General features: G+C 34.7%; 1 protein-coding gene across 1 annotated transcript; it reads right to left on the minus strand.

The window, feature by feature from the left end:
• Positions 1 to 523: 523 nt before the first annotated feature.
• Positions 524 to 18908, minus strand: LOC146730116 (phosphopantothenate--cysteine ligase-like). Its single transcript, XM_085494171.1, has 6 exons — positions 18752 to 18908; positions 14980 to 15068; positions 11439 to 11569; positions 10135 to 10343; positions 5467 to 5652; positions 524 to 749 (listed from the first exon to the last, which is right to left on the minus strand). The coding sequence occupies exons 1-6, from the start codon at positions 18896 to 18898 to the stop codon at positions 588 to 590; spliced, it is 924 nt and encodes a 307-aa protein (XP_085350297.1). The 5' UTR covers positions 18899 to 18908; the 3' UTR covers positions 524 to 587.
• Between the last annotated feature and the right edge of the window lie 1675 nt (positions 18909 to 20583).

Consider the following 20583-nt stretch of genomic DNA (forward strand, 5'->3'; position numbering starts at 1 on the left):
ATCTTTTGTGTAATTCCTTCAATATTGCACCAAATGCATATCCCTTAATACTGCACCAGTGTATGATTACAGTTAAATAATATCCATTATTTACCCATAAATCAATGCGACATTCCACTTGCGATATGCCACTCGACTAATTCCTAGCTACAATGCTAGTAATATCTCATTTTCTGAATACATCTATCTAGCCTATGTGACGTTGTAGTCATTATACCACACTTCAGTGAATCCTAATTGCGATGCTAATGATATCTGATCACAGTCAGCTCTTGCATGACTACGAATTTGATTGGTTAAATAAAAATGCTGCAAATATAACCATGGGAAAACACGTGATTATGGGTAATTTTCTATAAACTAACTCATAAACACAGAATATTTTATATTCTGAGATTACTTACAATATTCAAAAAACAGTATGGCATATCTGCATTAGTAATGAGATATTACTAGCATTGTATATAGGCATTTAAGGAAGTGACACACATTTGTGGTTAATTATTACCAGAAAAAATCAGTATTACAAAAATAATTTTTTATTTCAGTATCAGCTTTATAAACAATATCGAAATGTACATTTTTTGTTAAAATTTTTTATGACAATTCACTAAATATTTCACTATTTTCTCTTCAATTTCCTTCCCATCATCCATTTCTTTTGTTGTCATAGAGATTACATCTTCTTTCCCCTCTGTCACCATGATGACAACTTGTTTCCGGGTTTCCAGAATGTTTGCAATCACCATCTAAAAGAATAAAATAAATAAAGCAAAATGATTGGGGAGTAATATTCATTTTATACTAAATAATTGCATTTGTGCCCTTGTAATCATATGTCCAGCATTCAGAGGGCAATAGAAACAGAACAAACTTTGGCAATTGTTGCCATCTTGAAAGGCTGTTGTTCATGGTCAAAACACTAATCAATACAAGTCATTGAAAATGACACAGTCCCCGTTAAGTTCTCTTTGTGCTCGTCATATTAAAGCGGAGGGGTTGTCGCGAGCGTGTCCTTGAAACTTGAGTTCCAAGTGGCGTATACAACAGATTGTTTATTTACATCAAAACACTTGTTTCGTGTCATAGTAATATAGCCAAAATAAAAACAGCCGTTATTCAGCCATCTTTGATCTGATTATGAAACACACTGATATGTATGATGTATGTGCCAAATACGAATGAAAATGGTACATAAATTGTGGAAATATAGTAGTAAGGCCAAAAAGTCAGATGGCTGTCAATCGGCCATCCTTGACCAGATTTTGAAACAAATTGTCATGGATATGCATCCTAACATGTATAAAGTACATGTATGTGCCAAATTTGAATGAAAACTGACAGAGCACGTCCAAGATACCGCATAAAAAAACAAAAACAAGATGCCTGCCAGTCGACCATCTTTGATCCAATTGCGAAATAAATCGTCATGGACATGTATCCTAACATGTATAATCTATGTACCAAGTTTGAATGACAACTGACAAAGCATGTCCAAAATACAACATTTTCAAAAAACAAGATGGCTGCCAGTCAGCCATTTTGAATGGAATCGCTAAACCACTGCATGTGCATATGTCCCACATAAGGTACTAGGCACATGCAAAGAATAAACGGAATCGGTCCACAGGATTCTGAAATATGACGTTGGATATACTGACGCACAGACAGACGCACACACGGACGGTCGGACGGACAGACTCAGGAACTCACAGACGGTCGGGGACATGTATCCTAACATGTATGATCTATGTACTAAATTTGAATGAAAACTGACAAAGCATGTCCAAAATACGACATTTTCAAAAAACAAGATGGCTGCCAGTCGGCCATCTTTGATCCAATTGTGAAATAAATCATCATGGACATGTATCCTAACATGTATAATCTATGTACCAAGTTTGAATGAAAGCTGGCAAAGCATGTCCAAAATACAACATTTTCAAAAAACAAGATGGCTGCCAGTCGGCCATTTTAAATCAAATCGCTAAACCATTGCATGTGCATATGTCCCACATAAAGTACTAGGCACATGCAAAGAATGAACGGAATCGGTCCAAGGGATTCTGAGATATGACTCCGGACGGACGCACGGACGCACGGACACACGGACACACGGACGGACGGAGACCGAATTATAAGTCCCCGTTTTCGGACTTCATCCGAACGGGGACTAATAAGTCACACTGAGCAGCAAAATAGCTCAAATGCAAGGTACCAGGTGAGATATGGGTCTATAATGAAGCCAAATATTCGTAATGTATGGTACCAGGTGATTATAATGTAGCTACAGGTCTATAAAGTATGGTACTATGTGGTTATAGGTCTATAATGTAGTTACAGGTCTATAAAAGATGGTACCATGTGGTTATAGGTCTATAATGTAGTTACAGGTCTATAAAAGATGGTACCATGTGGTTATAGGTCTATAATGTAGTTACAGGTCTATAAAGTATGGTGCCATGTGGTTATAGGTCTATAATGTAGTTACAGGTCTATAAAAGATGGTACCATGTGGTTATAGGTCTATCATGTGGTTACAGGTCTATAAGGTATGGTACCATGTGGTTATAGATCTATCATGTAGTTACAGGTCAATAAGTATGGTACCATGTGGTTATAGGTTTATCATGACGTTACAGGTCTATATAAGGTATGGTACCATGTGGTTATAGGTCTATCATGTAGTTACAGGTCTATAAGGTATGGTACCATGTGGTTATAGGTCTATCATGACGTTACAGGTCTATATAAGGTATGGTACCATGTGGTTATAGGTCTATCATGTAGTTACAGGTCTATAAGGTATGGTACCATGTGGTTATAGGTCTATCATGTAGTTACAGGTCTATAAGGTATGGTACCATGTGGTTATAGGTCTATCATGTAGTTACAGGTATATAAGTATGGTACCATGTGGTTATAGGTCTATCATGTAGTTACAGGTCTATAAAAGATGGTACCATGTGGTTATAGGTCTATCATGTAGTTACAGGTCTATAAGGTATGGTACCATGTGGTTATAGGTCTATCATATAGTTACAGGTATATAAGTATGGTACCATGTGGTTATAGGTCTATCATGTAGTTACAGGTCTATAAGGTATGGTACCATGTGGTTATAGGTCTATCATGTAGTTACAGGTCTATAAGTATGGTACCATGTGGTTATAGGTCTATAATTTAGTTACAGGTCTATAAGGTATGGTACCATGTGGTTATAGGTCTATCATGTAGTTACAGGTCTATAAGTATGGTACCATGTGGTTATAGGTCTATAATGTAGTTACAGGTCTATAAAAGATGGTACCATGTGGTTATAGGTCTATAATGTAGTTACAGGTCTATAAGTATGGTACCATGTGGTTATAGGTCTATAATGTAATTACAGGTCTATAAAAGATGGTACCATGTGGTTATAGGTCTATCATGTAGTTACAAGTCTATAAAAGATGGTACCATGTGGTTATAGGTCTATCATGTAGTTACAGGTCTATAAGTATGGTACCATGTGGTTATAGGTATATAATGTAGTTACAGGTCTATAAGGTATGGTACCATGTGGTTATAGGTCTATCATGTAGTTACATGTCTATAAGTATGGTACCATGTGGTTATAGGTCTATAATGTAGTTACAGGTCTATAAAAGATGGTACCATGTGGTTATAGGTCTATAATGTAGTTACAGGTCTATAAAGTATGGTGCCATGTGGTTATAGGTCTATCATGTAGTTACAGGTCTATAAGGTATGGTGCCAGGTATTTATAGGTCTATAATGTAGTTACGGGTCTATAAGGTATGGTACCATGTGGTTATTGGTCTATAATGTAGTTACAGGTCTATAAGGTATGGTACCATGTGGTTATAGGTCTATAATGTAGTTACAGGTCTATAAGGTATGGTACCATGTGGTTATAGGTCTATAATGTAGTTACAGGTCTATAAAAGATGGTACCATGTGGTTATAGGTCTATAATGTAGTTACAGGTCTATAAAGTATGGTGCCATGTGGTTATAGGTCTATCATGTAGTTACAGGTCTATAAGGTATGGTGCCAGGTATTTATAGGTCTATAATGTAGTTACGGGTCTATAAGGTATGGTACCATGTGGTTATAGGTCTATAATGTAGTTACAGGTCTATAAGGTATGGTACCATGTGGTTATAGGTCTATAATGTAGCTACAGGTCTATAAAGTATGGTGCCATGTGGTTATAGGTCTATCATGTAGTTACAGGTCTATAAGGTATGGTGCCAGGTATTTATATGTCTATAATGTAGTTACGGGTCTATAAGGTATGGTACCATGTGGTTATAGGTCTATAATGTAGTTACAGGTCTATAAGTATGGTACCATGTGGTTATAGGTCTATCATGTAGTTACAGGTCTATAAGGTATGGTACCATGTGGTTATAGGTCTATCATGTAGTTACAGGTCTATAAGTATGGTACCATGTGGTTATAGGTTTATAATGTAGTTACAGGTCTATAAGGTATGGTACCATGTGGTTATAGGTCTATAATGTAGTTACAGGTCTATAAGGTATGGTACCATGTGGTTATAGGTCTATCATGTAGTTACAAGTCTATAAGTATGGTACCATATGGTTATAGAACTATAATGTAGTTACAGGTCTATAAAAGATGGTACCATGTGGTTATAGGTTTATCATGTAGTTACAGGTCTATAAGGTATGGTACCATGTGGTTATTGGTCTATAATGTAGTTACAGGTCTATAAAAGATGGTACCATGTGGTTATAGGTCTATAATTTAGTTACAGGTCTATAAAAGATGGTACCGTGTGGTTATAGGTCTATCATGTAGTTACAGGTCTATAAGTATGGTACCATGTGGTTATAGGTCTATAATGTAGTTACAGGTCTGTAAGGTATGGTACCATGTGGTTATAGGTCTATCATGTAGTTACAGGTCTATAAGTATGGTACCATGTGGTTATAGGTCTATAATGTAATTACAGGTCTATAAAAGATGGTACCATGTGGTTATAGGTCTATCATGTAGTTACAGGTCTATAAGTATGGTACCATGTGGTTATAGGTCTATAATGTAGTTACAGGTCTATAAGGTATGGTACCATGTGGTTATAGGTATATCATGTAGTTACAGGTCTATAAGTATGGTACCATGTGGTTATAGGTCTATAATGTAGTTACAGGTCTATAAAAGATGGTACCATATGGTTATAGGTCTATAATGTAGTTACAGGTCTATAGGGTATGGTACCAGGTGGTTATAGGTCTATCATGTAGTTACAGGTCTATAAAGTATGGTGCCATGTGGTTATAGGTCTATCATGTAGTTACAGGTCTATAAGGTATGGTGCCAGGTATTTATAGGTCTATAATGTAGTTACAGATCTATATTGTAGCTACCAGTCTATAAATTGTGGTATCAGGTGGTTATAGGTCTATAATGTATGCTAAACAGGTGGTATTTTACCTGGTGTTTATACGTCTGTAATGCTTGTCTTGATTTTGACAACAGTATAGTGTTATCAGTTTCTAATTTAAATGATACAACGAATCCTTGTGGAACCCACTCTGTTACCAATGGCTTCAACATCTTAGGAACCAGGTGCATTGTGAATTCCAGAGCACCTTGACTGGACTGTATTTTGTGTTCAACCTGTGAAGGAAACATAGCAATGTGATTATATAGTGACCTGTCAACAAACAAGTTGCACTCTGATTGGTTAGGTATAAGGGTTGAGTAGCCAATCAGGCACAATCTTTCAAGTAGCCTTATAAAAAGAAACTGTCAACAAACAAGCTGCACTCTGATTGGCTCAACTGTTAGGTATTAGGATTGAGTAGCCAATCAGGCACAATCTTTCAAGAAGCCTTATAGAAGGAAACTGTCAACAAAAAAGCTGCACTCTGATTGGCTTAACTGTTAGGTATTAGTGTTGAGTAGCCAATCAAGCACAATCTTTCAAGTAGCCTTATAGAAAGAAACTGTCGACAAACAAGCTGCACTCTGATTGGCTCAACTGTTAGGTATTAGTGTTGAGTAGCCAATCAAGCACAATCTTTCAAGTAGCCTTGTATTGACCCTACAAATTTGGTTTATGGTGTGCTAATGTGACATGCGATGAAGATTTGTGTGAATTGGGAAAATTTCAAAATTTCAAGAAATATAATGCAAATAAATAATTCTGTCAAAGATCTGGTTACAGCTTTGCGGTAGTTTCCTAGCTTATTCGCAAAGCATAATAAAATACAGTATGATCTTAGCATACTGTAAAATACTTTATATTAGCTGGAATTAACTTTCGCTGAAAATACTTTTTGGATGTTTTGTATGGAATTTATTTTCACAAATTTTTGATGAGATGAATGTAAAATATAGGAACAACCATATATTTGCTGGATTTTATTTTCACTGAATCATTCTTTCAGTGAAAATAACAAAAATTAATTCCAAGTGAAAATGAAGTATTCTACAGTAACTTAAGATTTAGCTACCTTTGAGATGGCTTAAAGCTAGCTTAGCTTTCTAAACTGTCGCATACCTAAATTGTGCAGACTAATCTGCCAAAATATGTCATATTAGTGACATTGCTGGCAATGATACTCGCTTAAATAACTTCAATTTTTCATGAATAGACAAAGCCAGGTGATAGCCAGCTTGGTATCGGTAGTTAAAGTCCTACAGTCGCCATGCAGCATGTATCAAAAATGTACTTTACATGAATTGTGTACATCACTATGGGTCCCATGTTGAACAAGACGCAGTACAACATCTACAGCGCTTTAAGTTACACCTGGACTGCGTATTCTGAATATGTGCGATAATCTTGCTCAAAACTTTCTTGCAATCAAAACTTTCTAAGCTTTAAACTTTGTTCTGTAATGCATTAGTTGAAATATGTTTGATTGACGAATGTATAGATAATTCCTGGGCTCATCATGTACATAGATATCAAGTTTGTATGCTCGTATATATTTTGTGCTTTAATATCCATTTTAATGCGCTATCCTTGCGTCACAAGTTGAACACTATCACCTGCGGACCTTAACCAAGGTTCCCCCAAAGTCGCATTCGTTAGTGAATGAATCTCGGCCTGTGGAATTGAGTCTGTGCATTGAGTCTGTGGCACACTCACCCAGGGTAGGGGTCGAGCCTTTGATGTTCAGCGTAAGGTAGGATTTGGATTTGGGTCTTGAATTTGAACTTAATGGAAAAAGTATCCAATATATCAAGTTTCTTTGAAATCTGACAAGTGGTTCTTGAGATATCAGAGGAACAGACATATATAACTACACAAACACACACACACACATGCATGTCTTACCATCATTGTAATGACACACATGAGATTATCTTTTAATATAGTTGGATTAACTTTTACCGTACTTCCTCAAGTATAAGCCCCTCCCCGATTATAAGCCCACCCTCTGTTTTTAGACATTTAACAGGTTGAGGGCATCCCCGAGAATAGGCCCATGGTGTTTTTACTGGGCATCAACGACATTTATTAAAATATGCATGTAAAAAGTGTATTTCATTGCATAATAATCGTGATTGGTAAGGTAGTTTGGTTCCTGCATTTACGAGAAAACTCGTAATAATTTCAAAGTGCATGACCGACCTTTCGGTTCGGACCTTTTGTATTCTGTTATTTACACAGGATGAACCCCAATGTTGCAATACTGAAGCAATCCATATTTCTTTTGAGTAGTAGTTTTAGAAACGCCAAAAATGTGATCGTCAAGTAGTGAACCTTGATCATTGAACATCGTTTTACTTTTCCGAATAATCGTGTTCGTTGCGACTTTCATGAATGGAATGTGAACGAGCAAACAATTCTACGACATGACTTGTTGGCGACCGTGAAAAGTTTAAATACTTCTTCCACCCTCAGTTTGCCTTTCGAAAATTGAGAATCATCAGCTTTAGGGAAAAAATCACCATTTTTTGTCGAAATCAGATTGCATTTTAACATTACGGTAATTCACTTCCGCATTGTGTTGAAAAAATTACTTCATCAATAATCGGAAATTTTCGTCTGTACGACACAGCATTTTGATTCGTTAACAAAAGAAGTGACCTGTTAGGTCAAAGGAAGTTGTTCAGGTCAAATCATGATGAAAAACATCATGGCGGAAATTGCATTGTATCGAGAGTTTGCGTACGATCGAAAACATTCCACAACGAAGATATTAACGATAAAGTTTTGCCTTTGACTGTTTTCCCACAGACCCTACCCATTTTTGCACCATAAATTCAGACGGTATGTAAACCGTATTGTAATAAAATGTGTGTATTTTTATGAACATGTTTGTTTCTTCATTTTAAAAAGTGTTGTGGAAATCAAAAAGACGTAATATTTCTCCAAGACGAAAATGTAATTTGGGTAATTTTTCGTTGTTGGAAAGATGGTTACAATTTTAAACCCCCCAAGAAATTATCTTTTCTCAGGTGGTCCTCGAGTATAAGCCCACCCCCTAATTTTCCCGATTTTACATGTTCAGGCCCCTGGGCTTATACTCAGGGAAGTACGGTAATATATCAGTAATGTTTGGATTAAAACACTACTCTATATAGGGTTGCCTTTTAATTGGAATTTAATTACATTGCAATTCAACTAGAATTGCTTTTTAATTTAAAGTGCCAGTGAAATGCCTGCTATTTTCACGCCTAAAATTATCACAAGTGTGTGAATGGTGGCGTTTAATTGAATAGTAACAAAAATAATTGAGAGCGACTCACATACAGATAAATTTAGAGTGGATTTAGCGTGATTTTCATAATTATGACATCATATTAAAAAAATACATACATACATAAATTATTACGCAGATCAAGCTGCAAGTAAAGGCAACAAAGGTGTGAATTCGACATTCAACACCAATAACCGAACAATTCAGACACTTTTAGCCTGCAATAATGAAAACAGCCTGAGGGCTGCATAATTTCCTGTTTGTCCGACGCTTCGTTTTCGTATCATTATCAAAATTACTGCTACCTTTTACATAACACAGGTGGTCTCTATAAAGCGATAATCAGGATCGCAAAAAAAAATCAAATCATTTGAAACACTTACTCGACGTCTCTCTCCCTTTTGAAATCCGCCTCAGTGATCATGGGCTGGTCCAGAATCTATTTTTTCAAAAACGTTTTGTATTGTGCCAGGTTTAAGTTGTCAGTGTTTCTCGTTGAAACCTAGTTGTTTTGTCATGGACAAGGACAGTTTTTCGAAAAAAAGAATTTGAGGTGAAGTGGACACTACATATGACGCTGTAAGGAGAAAGTCCACCCCAACCTTTTCTCGTTATTTTCACGGCTTTCGTCCACCGATTTCGCACGTTCGGATCGATTGGAAACGTGTAATTACTTACACTATGACAATTCGCATTACTGCAACCGCCCACAACACAACGTTTAACCATCATAAATGTTTACTTCTAAAAATTCTCTCTCTCAAGTATAAAATAAAATACACAAAAAAAAAAAAAGAAAGGCTGATCAAAAAATGTATATCGTTTAAAAGTATATTGAATGACACAGTGATATAAAAGTACGGCCCAGGAGTATGGCTTCCTCTCATATTTTAGCATTTGTTGGCGCACTTTCGGCGAGAGTCGAAAATCCGGAAACAGTCAATCATTTCAGGATAGGTGGGCGTGGCTACAGCATGGGAAATATCTCAAATTTACATAGATATGAGTAATCATTTTCAGCAAAAAAATCAATAATTGCCCATTTCAGTGGGGGACAGATTTAAAATGGGAAGTGTGTGGGTGGGCATTGCACAGGCACTTTAAGTTTAAATAAAAGTATAAATAACGAAATGCATCCTCTGACTTAAAAAAGAAATGCTTACAAACTAAGGGTTAGTAAAGGAGGTATGTATGGTACAATTATATTAATATAAATTGTAGCATACCCCCTCCCCTTTACTAAACCTAAGCTATGCAAACTTGATTTAAATTCAATATTAATATAAATTATGAAAAATAGTGAGGGTCTTCACTTAGTAGGTTTGTTGTCATTTGGTGGATGTAAAGTTAAATGAAAGTTGTCACAACGTTGATAAGACAAACATACACACAGACAGGGTAACCACAAAGACTCTCATTGTATGCCTCAAACTAAATCTCTTACCATATCAGATGGCGGTATGTAGAAATCCGAGACAGCAGCTGCTAGATACAGCATTGCACGTTTTTCAAGCGGCTGTAGTATCTTGGCAGCGGCTTGTAACAGATGAAGGTAATCTGATAACGTGATAAAACCGATACTACAAAGATTATTTTTATATCGCTTGTATCGTTTTAATACGTCACTAATTTGACGGGATTCACTGGATATGACTGAAAAATACAAACATATGAATTTGTTAATTCATCAAATAATCAACACATCCCCTGCAGAATGCCTTTGTGAGCAATATTCATTTATGTCAAAACTATAACAGTTTACTAATTTTAAACATTTTTCAATAATTTTTTTAAATAATTTTGGACCAATTATCAAATTTATTTATTGATCAAAATTTTGTGAAAAAATATGAAAAATTTGTTGTGAATAATGAAAAATTGTGAATGATGACAAATTTCCTGCAGAATACCTGCAGGAATAGCCAAAATAAATGTTAGCAGACGATATGTTAAACTATGCGAACCATATTCATCCCCATCAAAATGATAACATTTTACTAATTTTATACATTTTTCAATAATTTTTTAAATAATTTTGGACCAATTGGACATCTTTTATTGGTTACATGTTTTGATGAAAATTTTGAAAAAAATATGAAAAAATTGTTGTGAATGATGAAAAAAGTTGACCTTAAAATGGAGAGGTTGTCTGAGGGTCACGTGCAGAGGAATTGAGTCTTAATGGACGATAACAATCTAATCTTGTAACAATCTCAAGAGCGTATTGCAAACTAGTCAGCAACTTATCTGGTAATGTTGCTATGGTGATTGGAACAATATGGCGGTGACAGTAAATACTATAGGTTTCATGAAAAGGCAACGTAAGCTGATAGCAAGCTTGGAAGTTATTAAGTTATACTTGTACTGTATATGCAACATGATGCATTGTGGGAGGGTGGGAGGAGGGGGGTATAAAGCATGTGCATTGCAAATGTATTCTCTTCGTTATGCATTCACGCCCTCCCTGCCTTGTAAACAGAAATTTGCAAAAAAGTGCAAAAAACATATATTTCTGATGAAATTCTTACCAGTTTTGAAGCATCCTGACCTAAGCGGCGTACTGGTATGTATGGAATCACCTCTAAGTTGAAATCACCTCCCCCCCTCCCAAATAAAGAGAAATCATTTGTTTGGCACGTATTTTAAATATCCACTACCCCACATATACTGAAAACCAAAATTTTGGTGATTTTAGAATTTTATTGCATTTTATGACTATTTTGTTACAATGACAGTAAATAGGCTTACCTTGGATGTCATCAGTCTTTGTGAATTGCAAACAGTCTAGTAAATTTGTCCCGCCAATTCTTCTTGTAAATGGATACAGTGATTTCAGTCGATGTAGAAATATGACGCAATAACCTGCTTCTAAAAAATATCTGAATTCAAATATTAAGACAAATATGACTCTAGAAATTGAATAGGAATGATAAAATCAGAATTTTAGATTTTGTAAATAAACCAAAAAAAATACACCTTGTGTATATGATGCTGTTCAGCCTGCAGTCATTTTTGTTGGTGAGTATAAAAAAAAAAAACATAAAATGAAAATACAACAAGTCATTGTCAATGACACATCCCCGTTCTGTTCATATTTGAGTGACATATACACTCAAAGCAGCAACAATATGGATGTTGAACTGCATTCAGTAAAACAAAATAGCCACCAGTCTGCCATTTTCAACACAATCCAAAAAAAAATTTAAACTAAATTTGCCCACGCATGACTAAGATTCAGTTCTGGTATGGTGAAAATGTGCAATTTTTGTAAATTTTTGACTTTAAAAGGACTGGCCCAAATGCACAGGCATATGTATGATATAATGTATGATGTGTATGTGAAGTTTGAACTTGATCTGTCCAGGCATGTCCGAGATATGGATCGAAAACTAAATTCTTTAAAACAAAATGGCCGCCAGTAGGCCATTTTGAACTTGATCCGAAGAAAAATTGGTATGCATCAAGCTTATATTATGTTTAATATATGCACTAAATCTGAACAAAATCCATCTATGCATGACTGAGATCCGGTTCCGGAATTGTGAAAATACATGATTTTGATGCATTTTCGGCCTTAAAATGGCCATCATTCAGCTATTGTTAAGCGGATCATGAAACAAATGCACATATCTATTTGCGACATGATGTACCTTGTGTGTGTGAAGTTTGAACTTGATCAATCCAGACATGTCTTGGATACGGATCCAGAACTGAATTCTTTAAAACACAATGGCCGCCAGTCGGCCATTTCGAACTTGATCCGGGAAAAAAAATGATGTGCATCAAGGTCCTATTATGTTTAATGTATGTACCAAATTTGAACAAAATCCATCCATGCATAACTGAGATCCGGGTCCGGAATGGTGAAAATGTGCGATTTCAATGCATTTTCGGCCTTAAAGCGGCCGCCATTTGACTATCGTTAATGAGATCATGAAACAAATGCACATACATATTTGTGACATGATGTACCTTGTGTGTGTGAAGTTTGAACTCGATCAATCCAGGCATGTCTCAGATACGAATCCAGAACTGAATTCTTTAAAACAAAATGGCCGCCAGTCGGCCATTTTGAACTTGATCCGGAAAAAAAAATGACGTTCATCAAGATCCTATTATGTTTAATGTATGTACCAAATTTGAACAAAATCCGTCCATGCATAACCGAGATCCGGGTCCGGAATGGTGAAAATGTGCGATTTCAATGCATTTTCGGCCTTAAAGCGGCCGCCATTTGGCTATCGGTAATGAGATCATGAAACAAATGCACATATATATTTGTGACATGATGTACCTTGTGTGTGTGAAGTTTGAACTCGATCAATCCAGGCATGTCTCAGATACGGATCCAGAACTGAATTCTTTAAAACAAAATGGCTGCCAGTCGGCCATTTTGAATTTGATCCGGAAAACAAAATGACGTGCATCAAGGTCCTATTATGTTTAATGTATGTACCAAATTTGAACAAAATCCGTCCATGCATAACTGAGATCCGCGTCCGGAATGGTGAAAATGTGCGATTTCAATGCATTTTTGGGCTTAAAGCGGCCGCCATTTGGCTATCGGTAATGAGATCATGAAACAAATGCACATACATATTTGTGACATGATGTACCTTGTGTGTGTGAAGTTTGAACTCGATCAATCCAGACATGTCTCAGATACGGATCCAGAACTGAATTCTTTAAAACAAAATGGCTGCCAGTTGGCCATTTCAAGCCCGATCCCAAAAAAGAATGACGTGCATCAAGGTCCTATTATGTTTAATGTATGTACCAAATTTGAACAAAATCCATCCATGCATAACTGAGATCGGGGTCCGGAATGGTGAAAATGTGCGATTTTGATGCATTTTCGGCCTTAAAATGGCCGCTTTTTGGCTATCGTTAATCGGATCATGAAAAAAATGCATGTGCATATGTCCCATATAATGTGTGATGTATGAGTGAAGTTTGAACTTAATCGGTCCATGCATGTTCGAGATACAGGTGATCATGGACGCACAGATGCATGGACGCACGGACGCACACAGGGCAAAACATAAGTCCCTATTTTTGGACTCTGTCCGAACAGGGACTAATTACAATACGTTCGGCAGTGAAAACTTAGGAAAATGAGACATTCATAGAAAAAAACAGGTCAGACAAGTTTATATGTGTAATTTGGAAAATTAGCATTACATTTTCTTTGATCGATTATAAATAGGAAATAATGAGTTTTATTGCTAATTTACATACAGTAGCTTTAATTAAGCAGATTTTACTTATCAGTGAAAATAGCAAAATTAGAAAAATCCACAGTTGTGTGTAACCCAACTGGGTGTCTCATCACGTGATTCAGTGGAGATGGGTGATGACTAATTTCTAATGTCATCTAGAAGTTTTAGAATGTTTATGTTTTCCCAGGAATCTATGACTATTATTCTTAGAGAATACAGAAAGTCAAGCCGTAAATGCACTGCGCACAACCAGTAAAACAGGCAAGTGATAAATTACGTATGCATAGAAGTCAAATTCACTTGCCCAGATTGATCATTCCAAAATCATAAAGTGAGTATTATAAAACATGTAAAACGGTTCTAGAAGTACAACTCACCTTTATTCCAATTTACAGCAAGTTTCGGAAGTATGGAGCAGCAAGTTAACTAACTTGCTCACTAATTCACTAACTCACTTAATAGTTTTGACAATCGCATCAATTTTAAATCCTCGTAAATTTATTTAAAATATTGTATTTTTAAAGATTACTAGCATTTGATGGTGACAGAATGAAGGGTAATATTTTAAATCTACGTCATCTACTTTTAGTAAAAACCAAAGTGGTTAGCGAATAGGTGATTTTCCGAACAATTGCGAGATCTCGCGAGATGCATGAAAGACGCGCGTCGAACGTCTGCTGCAAAAATCGAACGATTTGATTTTGAAGTAGAATTTTTTTATTTCGCAGCTTACATTGACCGGCCGATCTTCGACAGAGGAATATTGCTTCCGAATACCCTTACTTAATCGAAATTGCCTATCATCAAATGTGGACAGCACATTATTAAGCATGGAAGTGTCCCCGAAATACTTTCGCGTTTGTCGAATCCCACGCGATGTTTGACGCGACTACGACGCTATGGCCTTTGTTTGTCCTGTTTTTACGTTCGATTTCACGCATAACGCGTGATTCTCGCAGTGTACGGAAAATGGTCTATTAGTGAGCAAGTTAGCTGACTCCAACACTTCTGTAAAAGGAAAAACACTCCCGCATTATTTCCCGATTTAAATGAAAAAAATGAAAGGATACTCGGCTGATGCAGCTCCACGTGTGCCACTACTGAAGTTATCAAGATAACGAACTGTTCTACTTTCAAGAGGTACACTCGTGCCACCAGACTGAAAAATAAACAAAATGAATTTACCGTAGTTCTGCCGCCATTGGGTAATTCAGACAGAAAACTGTACCTTATTTTATAAAAATATTCAAATACTAACCATCAGCTTTCATTCTAATTCAAATATTTAAATACTAACCATCAGCTTTCATTCTAATTCAAATATTTAAATACTAACCATCAGCTTTCATTCTAATTCAAATATTTAAATACTAACCATCAGCTTTCATTCTAATTCAAATATTTGAATACTAACCATCAGCTTTCATTCTAATTCAAATATTTAAATACTAACCATCAGCTTTCATTCTAATTCAAATATTTAAATACTAATCATCAGCTTTCATTCTAATTCAAATATTTAAATACTAACCATCAGCTTTCATTCTAATTCAAATATTTAAATACTAACCATCAGCTTTCATTCTAATTCAAATATTTAAATACTAACCATCAGCTTTCATTCTAATTCAAATATTTGAATACTAACCATCAGCTTTCATTCTAATTCAAATATTTAAATACTAACCATCAGCTTTCATTCTAATTCAAATATTTAAATACTAATCATCAGCTTTCATTCTAATTCAAATATTTAAATACTAACCATCAGCTTTCATTCTAATTCAAATATTTAAATACTAACCATCAGCTTTCATTCTAATTCAAATATTTAAATACTAACCATCAACTTTCATTCTAATTCAAATATTTAAATACTAACCATCAGCTTTCATTCTAATTCAAATATTTAAATACTAACCATCAGCTTTAAATTTAAATCAAATATTTAAATACTAACCATCAGCTTTTATTTTAATTCAAATATTTGAATACTAACCATCAGCTTTCATTCTAATTCAAATATTTAAATACTAACCATCAGCTTTCATTCTAATTCAAATATTTAAATACTAACCATCAGCTTTCATTCTAATTAAAATGTTTAAATACTAATCATCAGCTTTCATTCTAATTAAAATGTTTAAATACTAACCATCAGCTTTCATTCTAATTCAAATATTTAAATACTAACCATCAGCTTTCATTCTAATTCAAATATTTAATTACTAACCATCAGCTTTCATTCTAATTAAAATGTTTAAATACTAACCATCAGCTTTCATTCTAATTCAAATATTTAAATACTAACCATCAGCTTTCATTCTAATTCAAATATTTAAATACTAACCGTCAGCTTTCATTCTAATTCAAATATTTAAATATCAGCTTTCATTCTAATTCAAATATTTAAATATCAGCTTTCATTCTAATTCAACTATTTAATCTTTTCACCACCAGTTCCCTCTTTTCATCACAAATTAACAACATAATCCTGTTTATAGTCTGCACTTTCTTTTAGAAGATTTGGACAAAAATAGCCAATTTTTTTGAGTAAGACCTGAAAATTTACTCAAATTTTGACTATTGGCTCCAAAAGTAGGGTTCATTTCCAAGAATATTGAAAAAAAATGCAGAATAATTTTGGCGAGAAAGTCTAGTGGTGAAAAGGTTGATAGTGATTGGTTCAAACATCTCCCAATTGTCCATACCCATAATGCATGCCAAAAAATTCATGTGACATAACAACTGCAACCATTTATTCAAAATGAAGTGCTTGTTGATTGGACGGAGTTGAACCAACTCATTAATAATTAATATATATTAAATCGAACGTACAATGATGTTACAATGCTATTTCTGGATTAGTCAATTTGATTTCTAACAGCCATTTTGATTTATAAAAATTTATATTTATAAAATGTTTATAGTGATAATAATAACTTTATTACTCAACAAGTACCATCTGAAGGTACAGTATAGTCATGTCAAAACAAACAATATATAATAAGAAATTATTAAAAAAGAAAATATAAATATATATATTATATTTTTTAAATATTTGGCCAATGCAATATTACAATTACATGATATTTAAGTTATTTAGTCTTTCCTTTTTCTGATTTGTTTTAATATCACATTCTCTAAATTTCCTTTCCTCCTCATATAATTCACAACTTAGGATGAAGTGAATTTCATTCCTGACTATTTTTTCATTGCATTCTTTACTTCTTTTACCTAATTCAATTTTCAAATTATTCTCACTGATTCTAAACTTTGTCATAATTCTCCTCATGTTGTATTCTTTTATTTTATTTATTTATTTTTTAATTCCAAAGTTTTTGAATAATTGGTATGTTTTTAATTTCTTTCCCTCATTTTGATTATTTCAACAAATTTTTAATTGTTTCTTCCAGGACTGTATATATTCATTTGTTAATTTATGTTCCATAATTTTTGAATATTGATTAATATTTGTTCAAATTCAAATTTCCCCCTGAGATTATCAATATTTTTTTGTGCCAGCTTGCATTTTTTATAATGTCCTCAGGTTTATGCCCTCCACTGTATGTCTGTTGAGTAAAGAATTAACATGATGATAATAATTATATAATTTACATAAATTGTAGAAATGTGGTGGAACATTTATTTGCATAAATGTTGTGCTAGATTGCAGCAAAGTACAAGCGTAAACGATTCATATAAGTGCATTTAACCATTCAAACTATATTTCACATTCAGGAATAAATCGGGACTGCCAGGAACATTGAACGATGTTTTTCTTTCCCGTTCATTTTTCACATTTGATGATGGATCAAGATTTCCAGGAACCCGTTGATGATGCCGACAATTTATTTTTCCCATTTATTTCGAATATTTTGTTGATTTTGACAAAGTACAAAAATTTAAAGAGCGGTGGTCGTCGTGCTACATTCTGTTCAATATAGAATTCACATACACAACACATGTAAAATACATGTTTGTTTACATGACGACCACCACCGTTTAACTCTAATCCTGCCAGCCCCACTTTAACATAATTTAACATTGATTAAAGATTGAACCTGGATGGCAAAAACAGTAGCAACATAAATTTTCATCTGTTGTCCTGACGAAAAAATCCAAGATAAATATCACTTATTTGGTATACCCTTCTCACAACAATAACAGAAAATCGCTACATAAAGCTTGCTTGACAAATTTTACCAATTTCACAACCATTTTCACAAATGATTTTTTTTTTTAATGAGTAACTAAAATATGGAAAGACTTTACAGTGTACCCCCATCTCTTACCCTAACTCTCACCCACATGCCCTTAAGTACGGAATATATAATTAATTTGAGAGGGCAATAACTTACAATGTACAAGACAGCAAAACTTTGATTTGTAGATATGTTTGATTGATGTTCACTTGTTTTTTGTTTGTTCATAATATTGTACTGTATTTTATTTTGTTTACTGTTATTTAACCGTTTTAATTCCGTCTTAAGAGTTTGATGTGTTCTCAGTAAAAGTCCAAGTAACAGAGTCTAAGGCGGAGTTGAGTGGCAGACACTGATTCAAACCCGCGATCAAAATAATTGAAACGAAGTTAGGGCTCACATATTATATTATTATTATTTATTATTTATTTATTTTGTAACCGAAAAGACACACCGACGACCAGTATGCGGACACTATTTTTCAATATAATATCGATTTCCAACTAGAAATCAAAATCACATCAATTTTAGAACCATTGATCTTTTCTTTTTACCTCTATGCATTGATCTACATCTATAAGCAAAACAAGTCTGCGTCGGACAGTCGGACGAACCAGTAAATTGCATCTGAACTTACCGTAACCAGTACTATTTTGTTGTCTGTTGATTTATCTGCAACAAATGAACGCATTTTCTCTTTCAACATGTCATAATCTGTTGGCGGCGAGGAAGCATTGCTAAAAAACGACTCCCAATCACTCGGTGGCTCGCATTTGTCCGCCATGATTATTTAGAGCGCCATCACTGGCGAACGGTAATATTATGATTTTTTTTTTTTTTTATTAAAACAAATTTGCACGCCTTCGTTTATGATTAGATTGCAGTAATCTGGGATTCTATAACCATCACAAAACTGGGAAATGATATATTCACCTCAACTGCAAGCAATTCGTTGATATTGCTAGTTTTCTCCACAAATATTACTACCGTAAGTGCGGTGTAAATAGCGTCTCCTAGAGTTTGATTATTGAGATTTTTTTTTTATTTATTTTTAATTTCAAATCTATCATCGGGGGCAGAGCTACGTCACAGACGTTCCACTTTGCTAAGACGCGCACCACTGTACCATGCATTTCTATGAGCTCTGTGCGCGCTGCTGTGGAACGCCGGTCTAGCCGTTGAAAATTTGAGAAAACAACACAAACTCAACTTTGAAGTAATCCTGAACAACCAAATTTATATATGTTACACACGTAGGGCTAATCTTGTTACACTGTTCAGGGGAGTCTCAACAACCATCACAAAGTACCGTTTTCTGCGAGTTTTTGGCCTTTGTTTTCACCGCGATGGTTGCCAGGCGGGGAAAATGCCCGGATGCCCCTCCCCGATAAATATACTAGGGGTTGGTCAGTTGGTCACTTCGGCCTAGGGGGAGTCGCAGATTCCATTTTGCCAGCTGTAAATCTCATTTGACCCACCCCCTATCAAATAAAAAATAGTGGGTGACACACCCCATCATTATATTTTAAAATATGCTGGACCCCCCCCCCCCGCCGAAAAAAAAACAAAAAAAACATTATCAGTTTTGGCTCTGACATGATTATAAAATGTATTATATGTGCAGTGAAAATATCATGGTTTGCCATAATTTTGACATAATTTTTGATAAACGCCCTTATAAGATAGGAAAAGAAGATTTGAATCTAGGCAGTTTGAACTCTCTGAAAACTAATTTGGATTTAAAATATCTTTCATATTTTATAGACCGGGAATGCTTTTACACCCGAAGCTTATGAAAACAAAGGAAACTTCTTAAATATGTGGTATTTTACAGAGCAGAATATGCATATTTAAAAGTTATTTCATTTATTTTAATTTATATGTCAGCATTTTCACAAATTTTACTTTTTTGATTTGCTGAACAAAAACTGTCACAGCTCTTTGTACTAATTGCTGTGTTGTCTTCCCATTAAATATCTAATACAATGGTAACTTCAGACATTAAATAAAATAATCTGATATCAGCAGCACATGGACTTGGGATGTGTTTAAAACTTAACAGTATAATTGGGGTTCAAGACGCATTCCACAATCTGTTAGTAAGTTATTTGGCAACTTCAATCCCAAAATATTTATCCTATAACTTTTTTTTCATTAAAATTTGTTTAGGCAATATAGGTAATAGTTATTATTGAGAACACATTTGTACGATTAACTTTTTTATCTTTTTTTCTGAAATTTTTTAAAAAAAATATATGCATAAGCGCGTATGTGAATTCTCGAAAACATGGTGACCCCCCAATCACCTATTCATGATATCAAAAACAGGGTGACCCCTCCCCCTATTGCAAAATCAAAAACAACGTAACCCCCCTTCTGATCCACCGACCCATCCCATTGGGATGAAGTGTAATGAATGTGTAATGAATGAAGTGTAATGAATGCAAAAATCCTTATGTGCGGACAAAC

This window comes from Saccoglossus kowalevskii, chromosome 20, assembly GCF_978046115.1.
Source record: "Saccoglossus kowalevskii chromosome 20, keSacKowa6.1, whole genome shotgun sequence".
In the NCBI taxonomy this organism is placed as follows: Eukaryota; Metazoa; Hemichordata; class Enteropneusta; family Harrimaniidae; genus Saccoglossus; species Saccoglossus kowalevskii.

Coding starts and splice junctions, on each gene's coding strand:
- LOC146730116 (XM_085494171.1), bottom strand. CDS start 18,898: ATGGCGGACAAATGCGAGCCACCGAGTGATTGGGAGTCGTTTTTTAGC. Junction 10,344..11,438: donor AAAGACTGATGACATCCAAG/GTAAGCCTATTT, acceptor TGTATTTTTCAG/TCATATCCAGTGAATCCCGT. Junction 750..5,466: donor TACAGACGTATAAACACCAG/GTAAAATACCAC, acceptor TTATTCTTTTAG/ATGGTGATTGCAAACATTCT.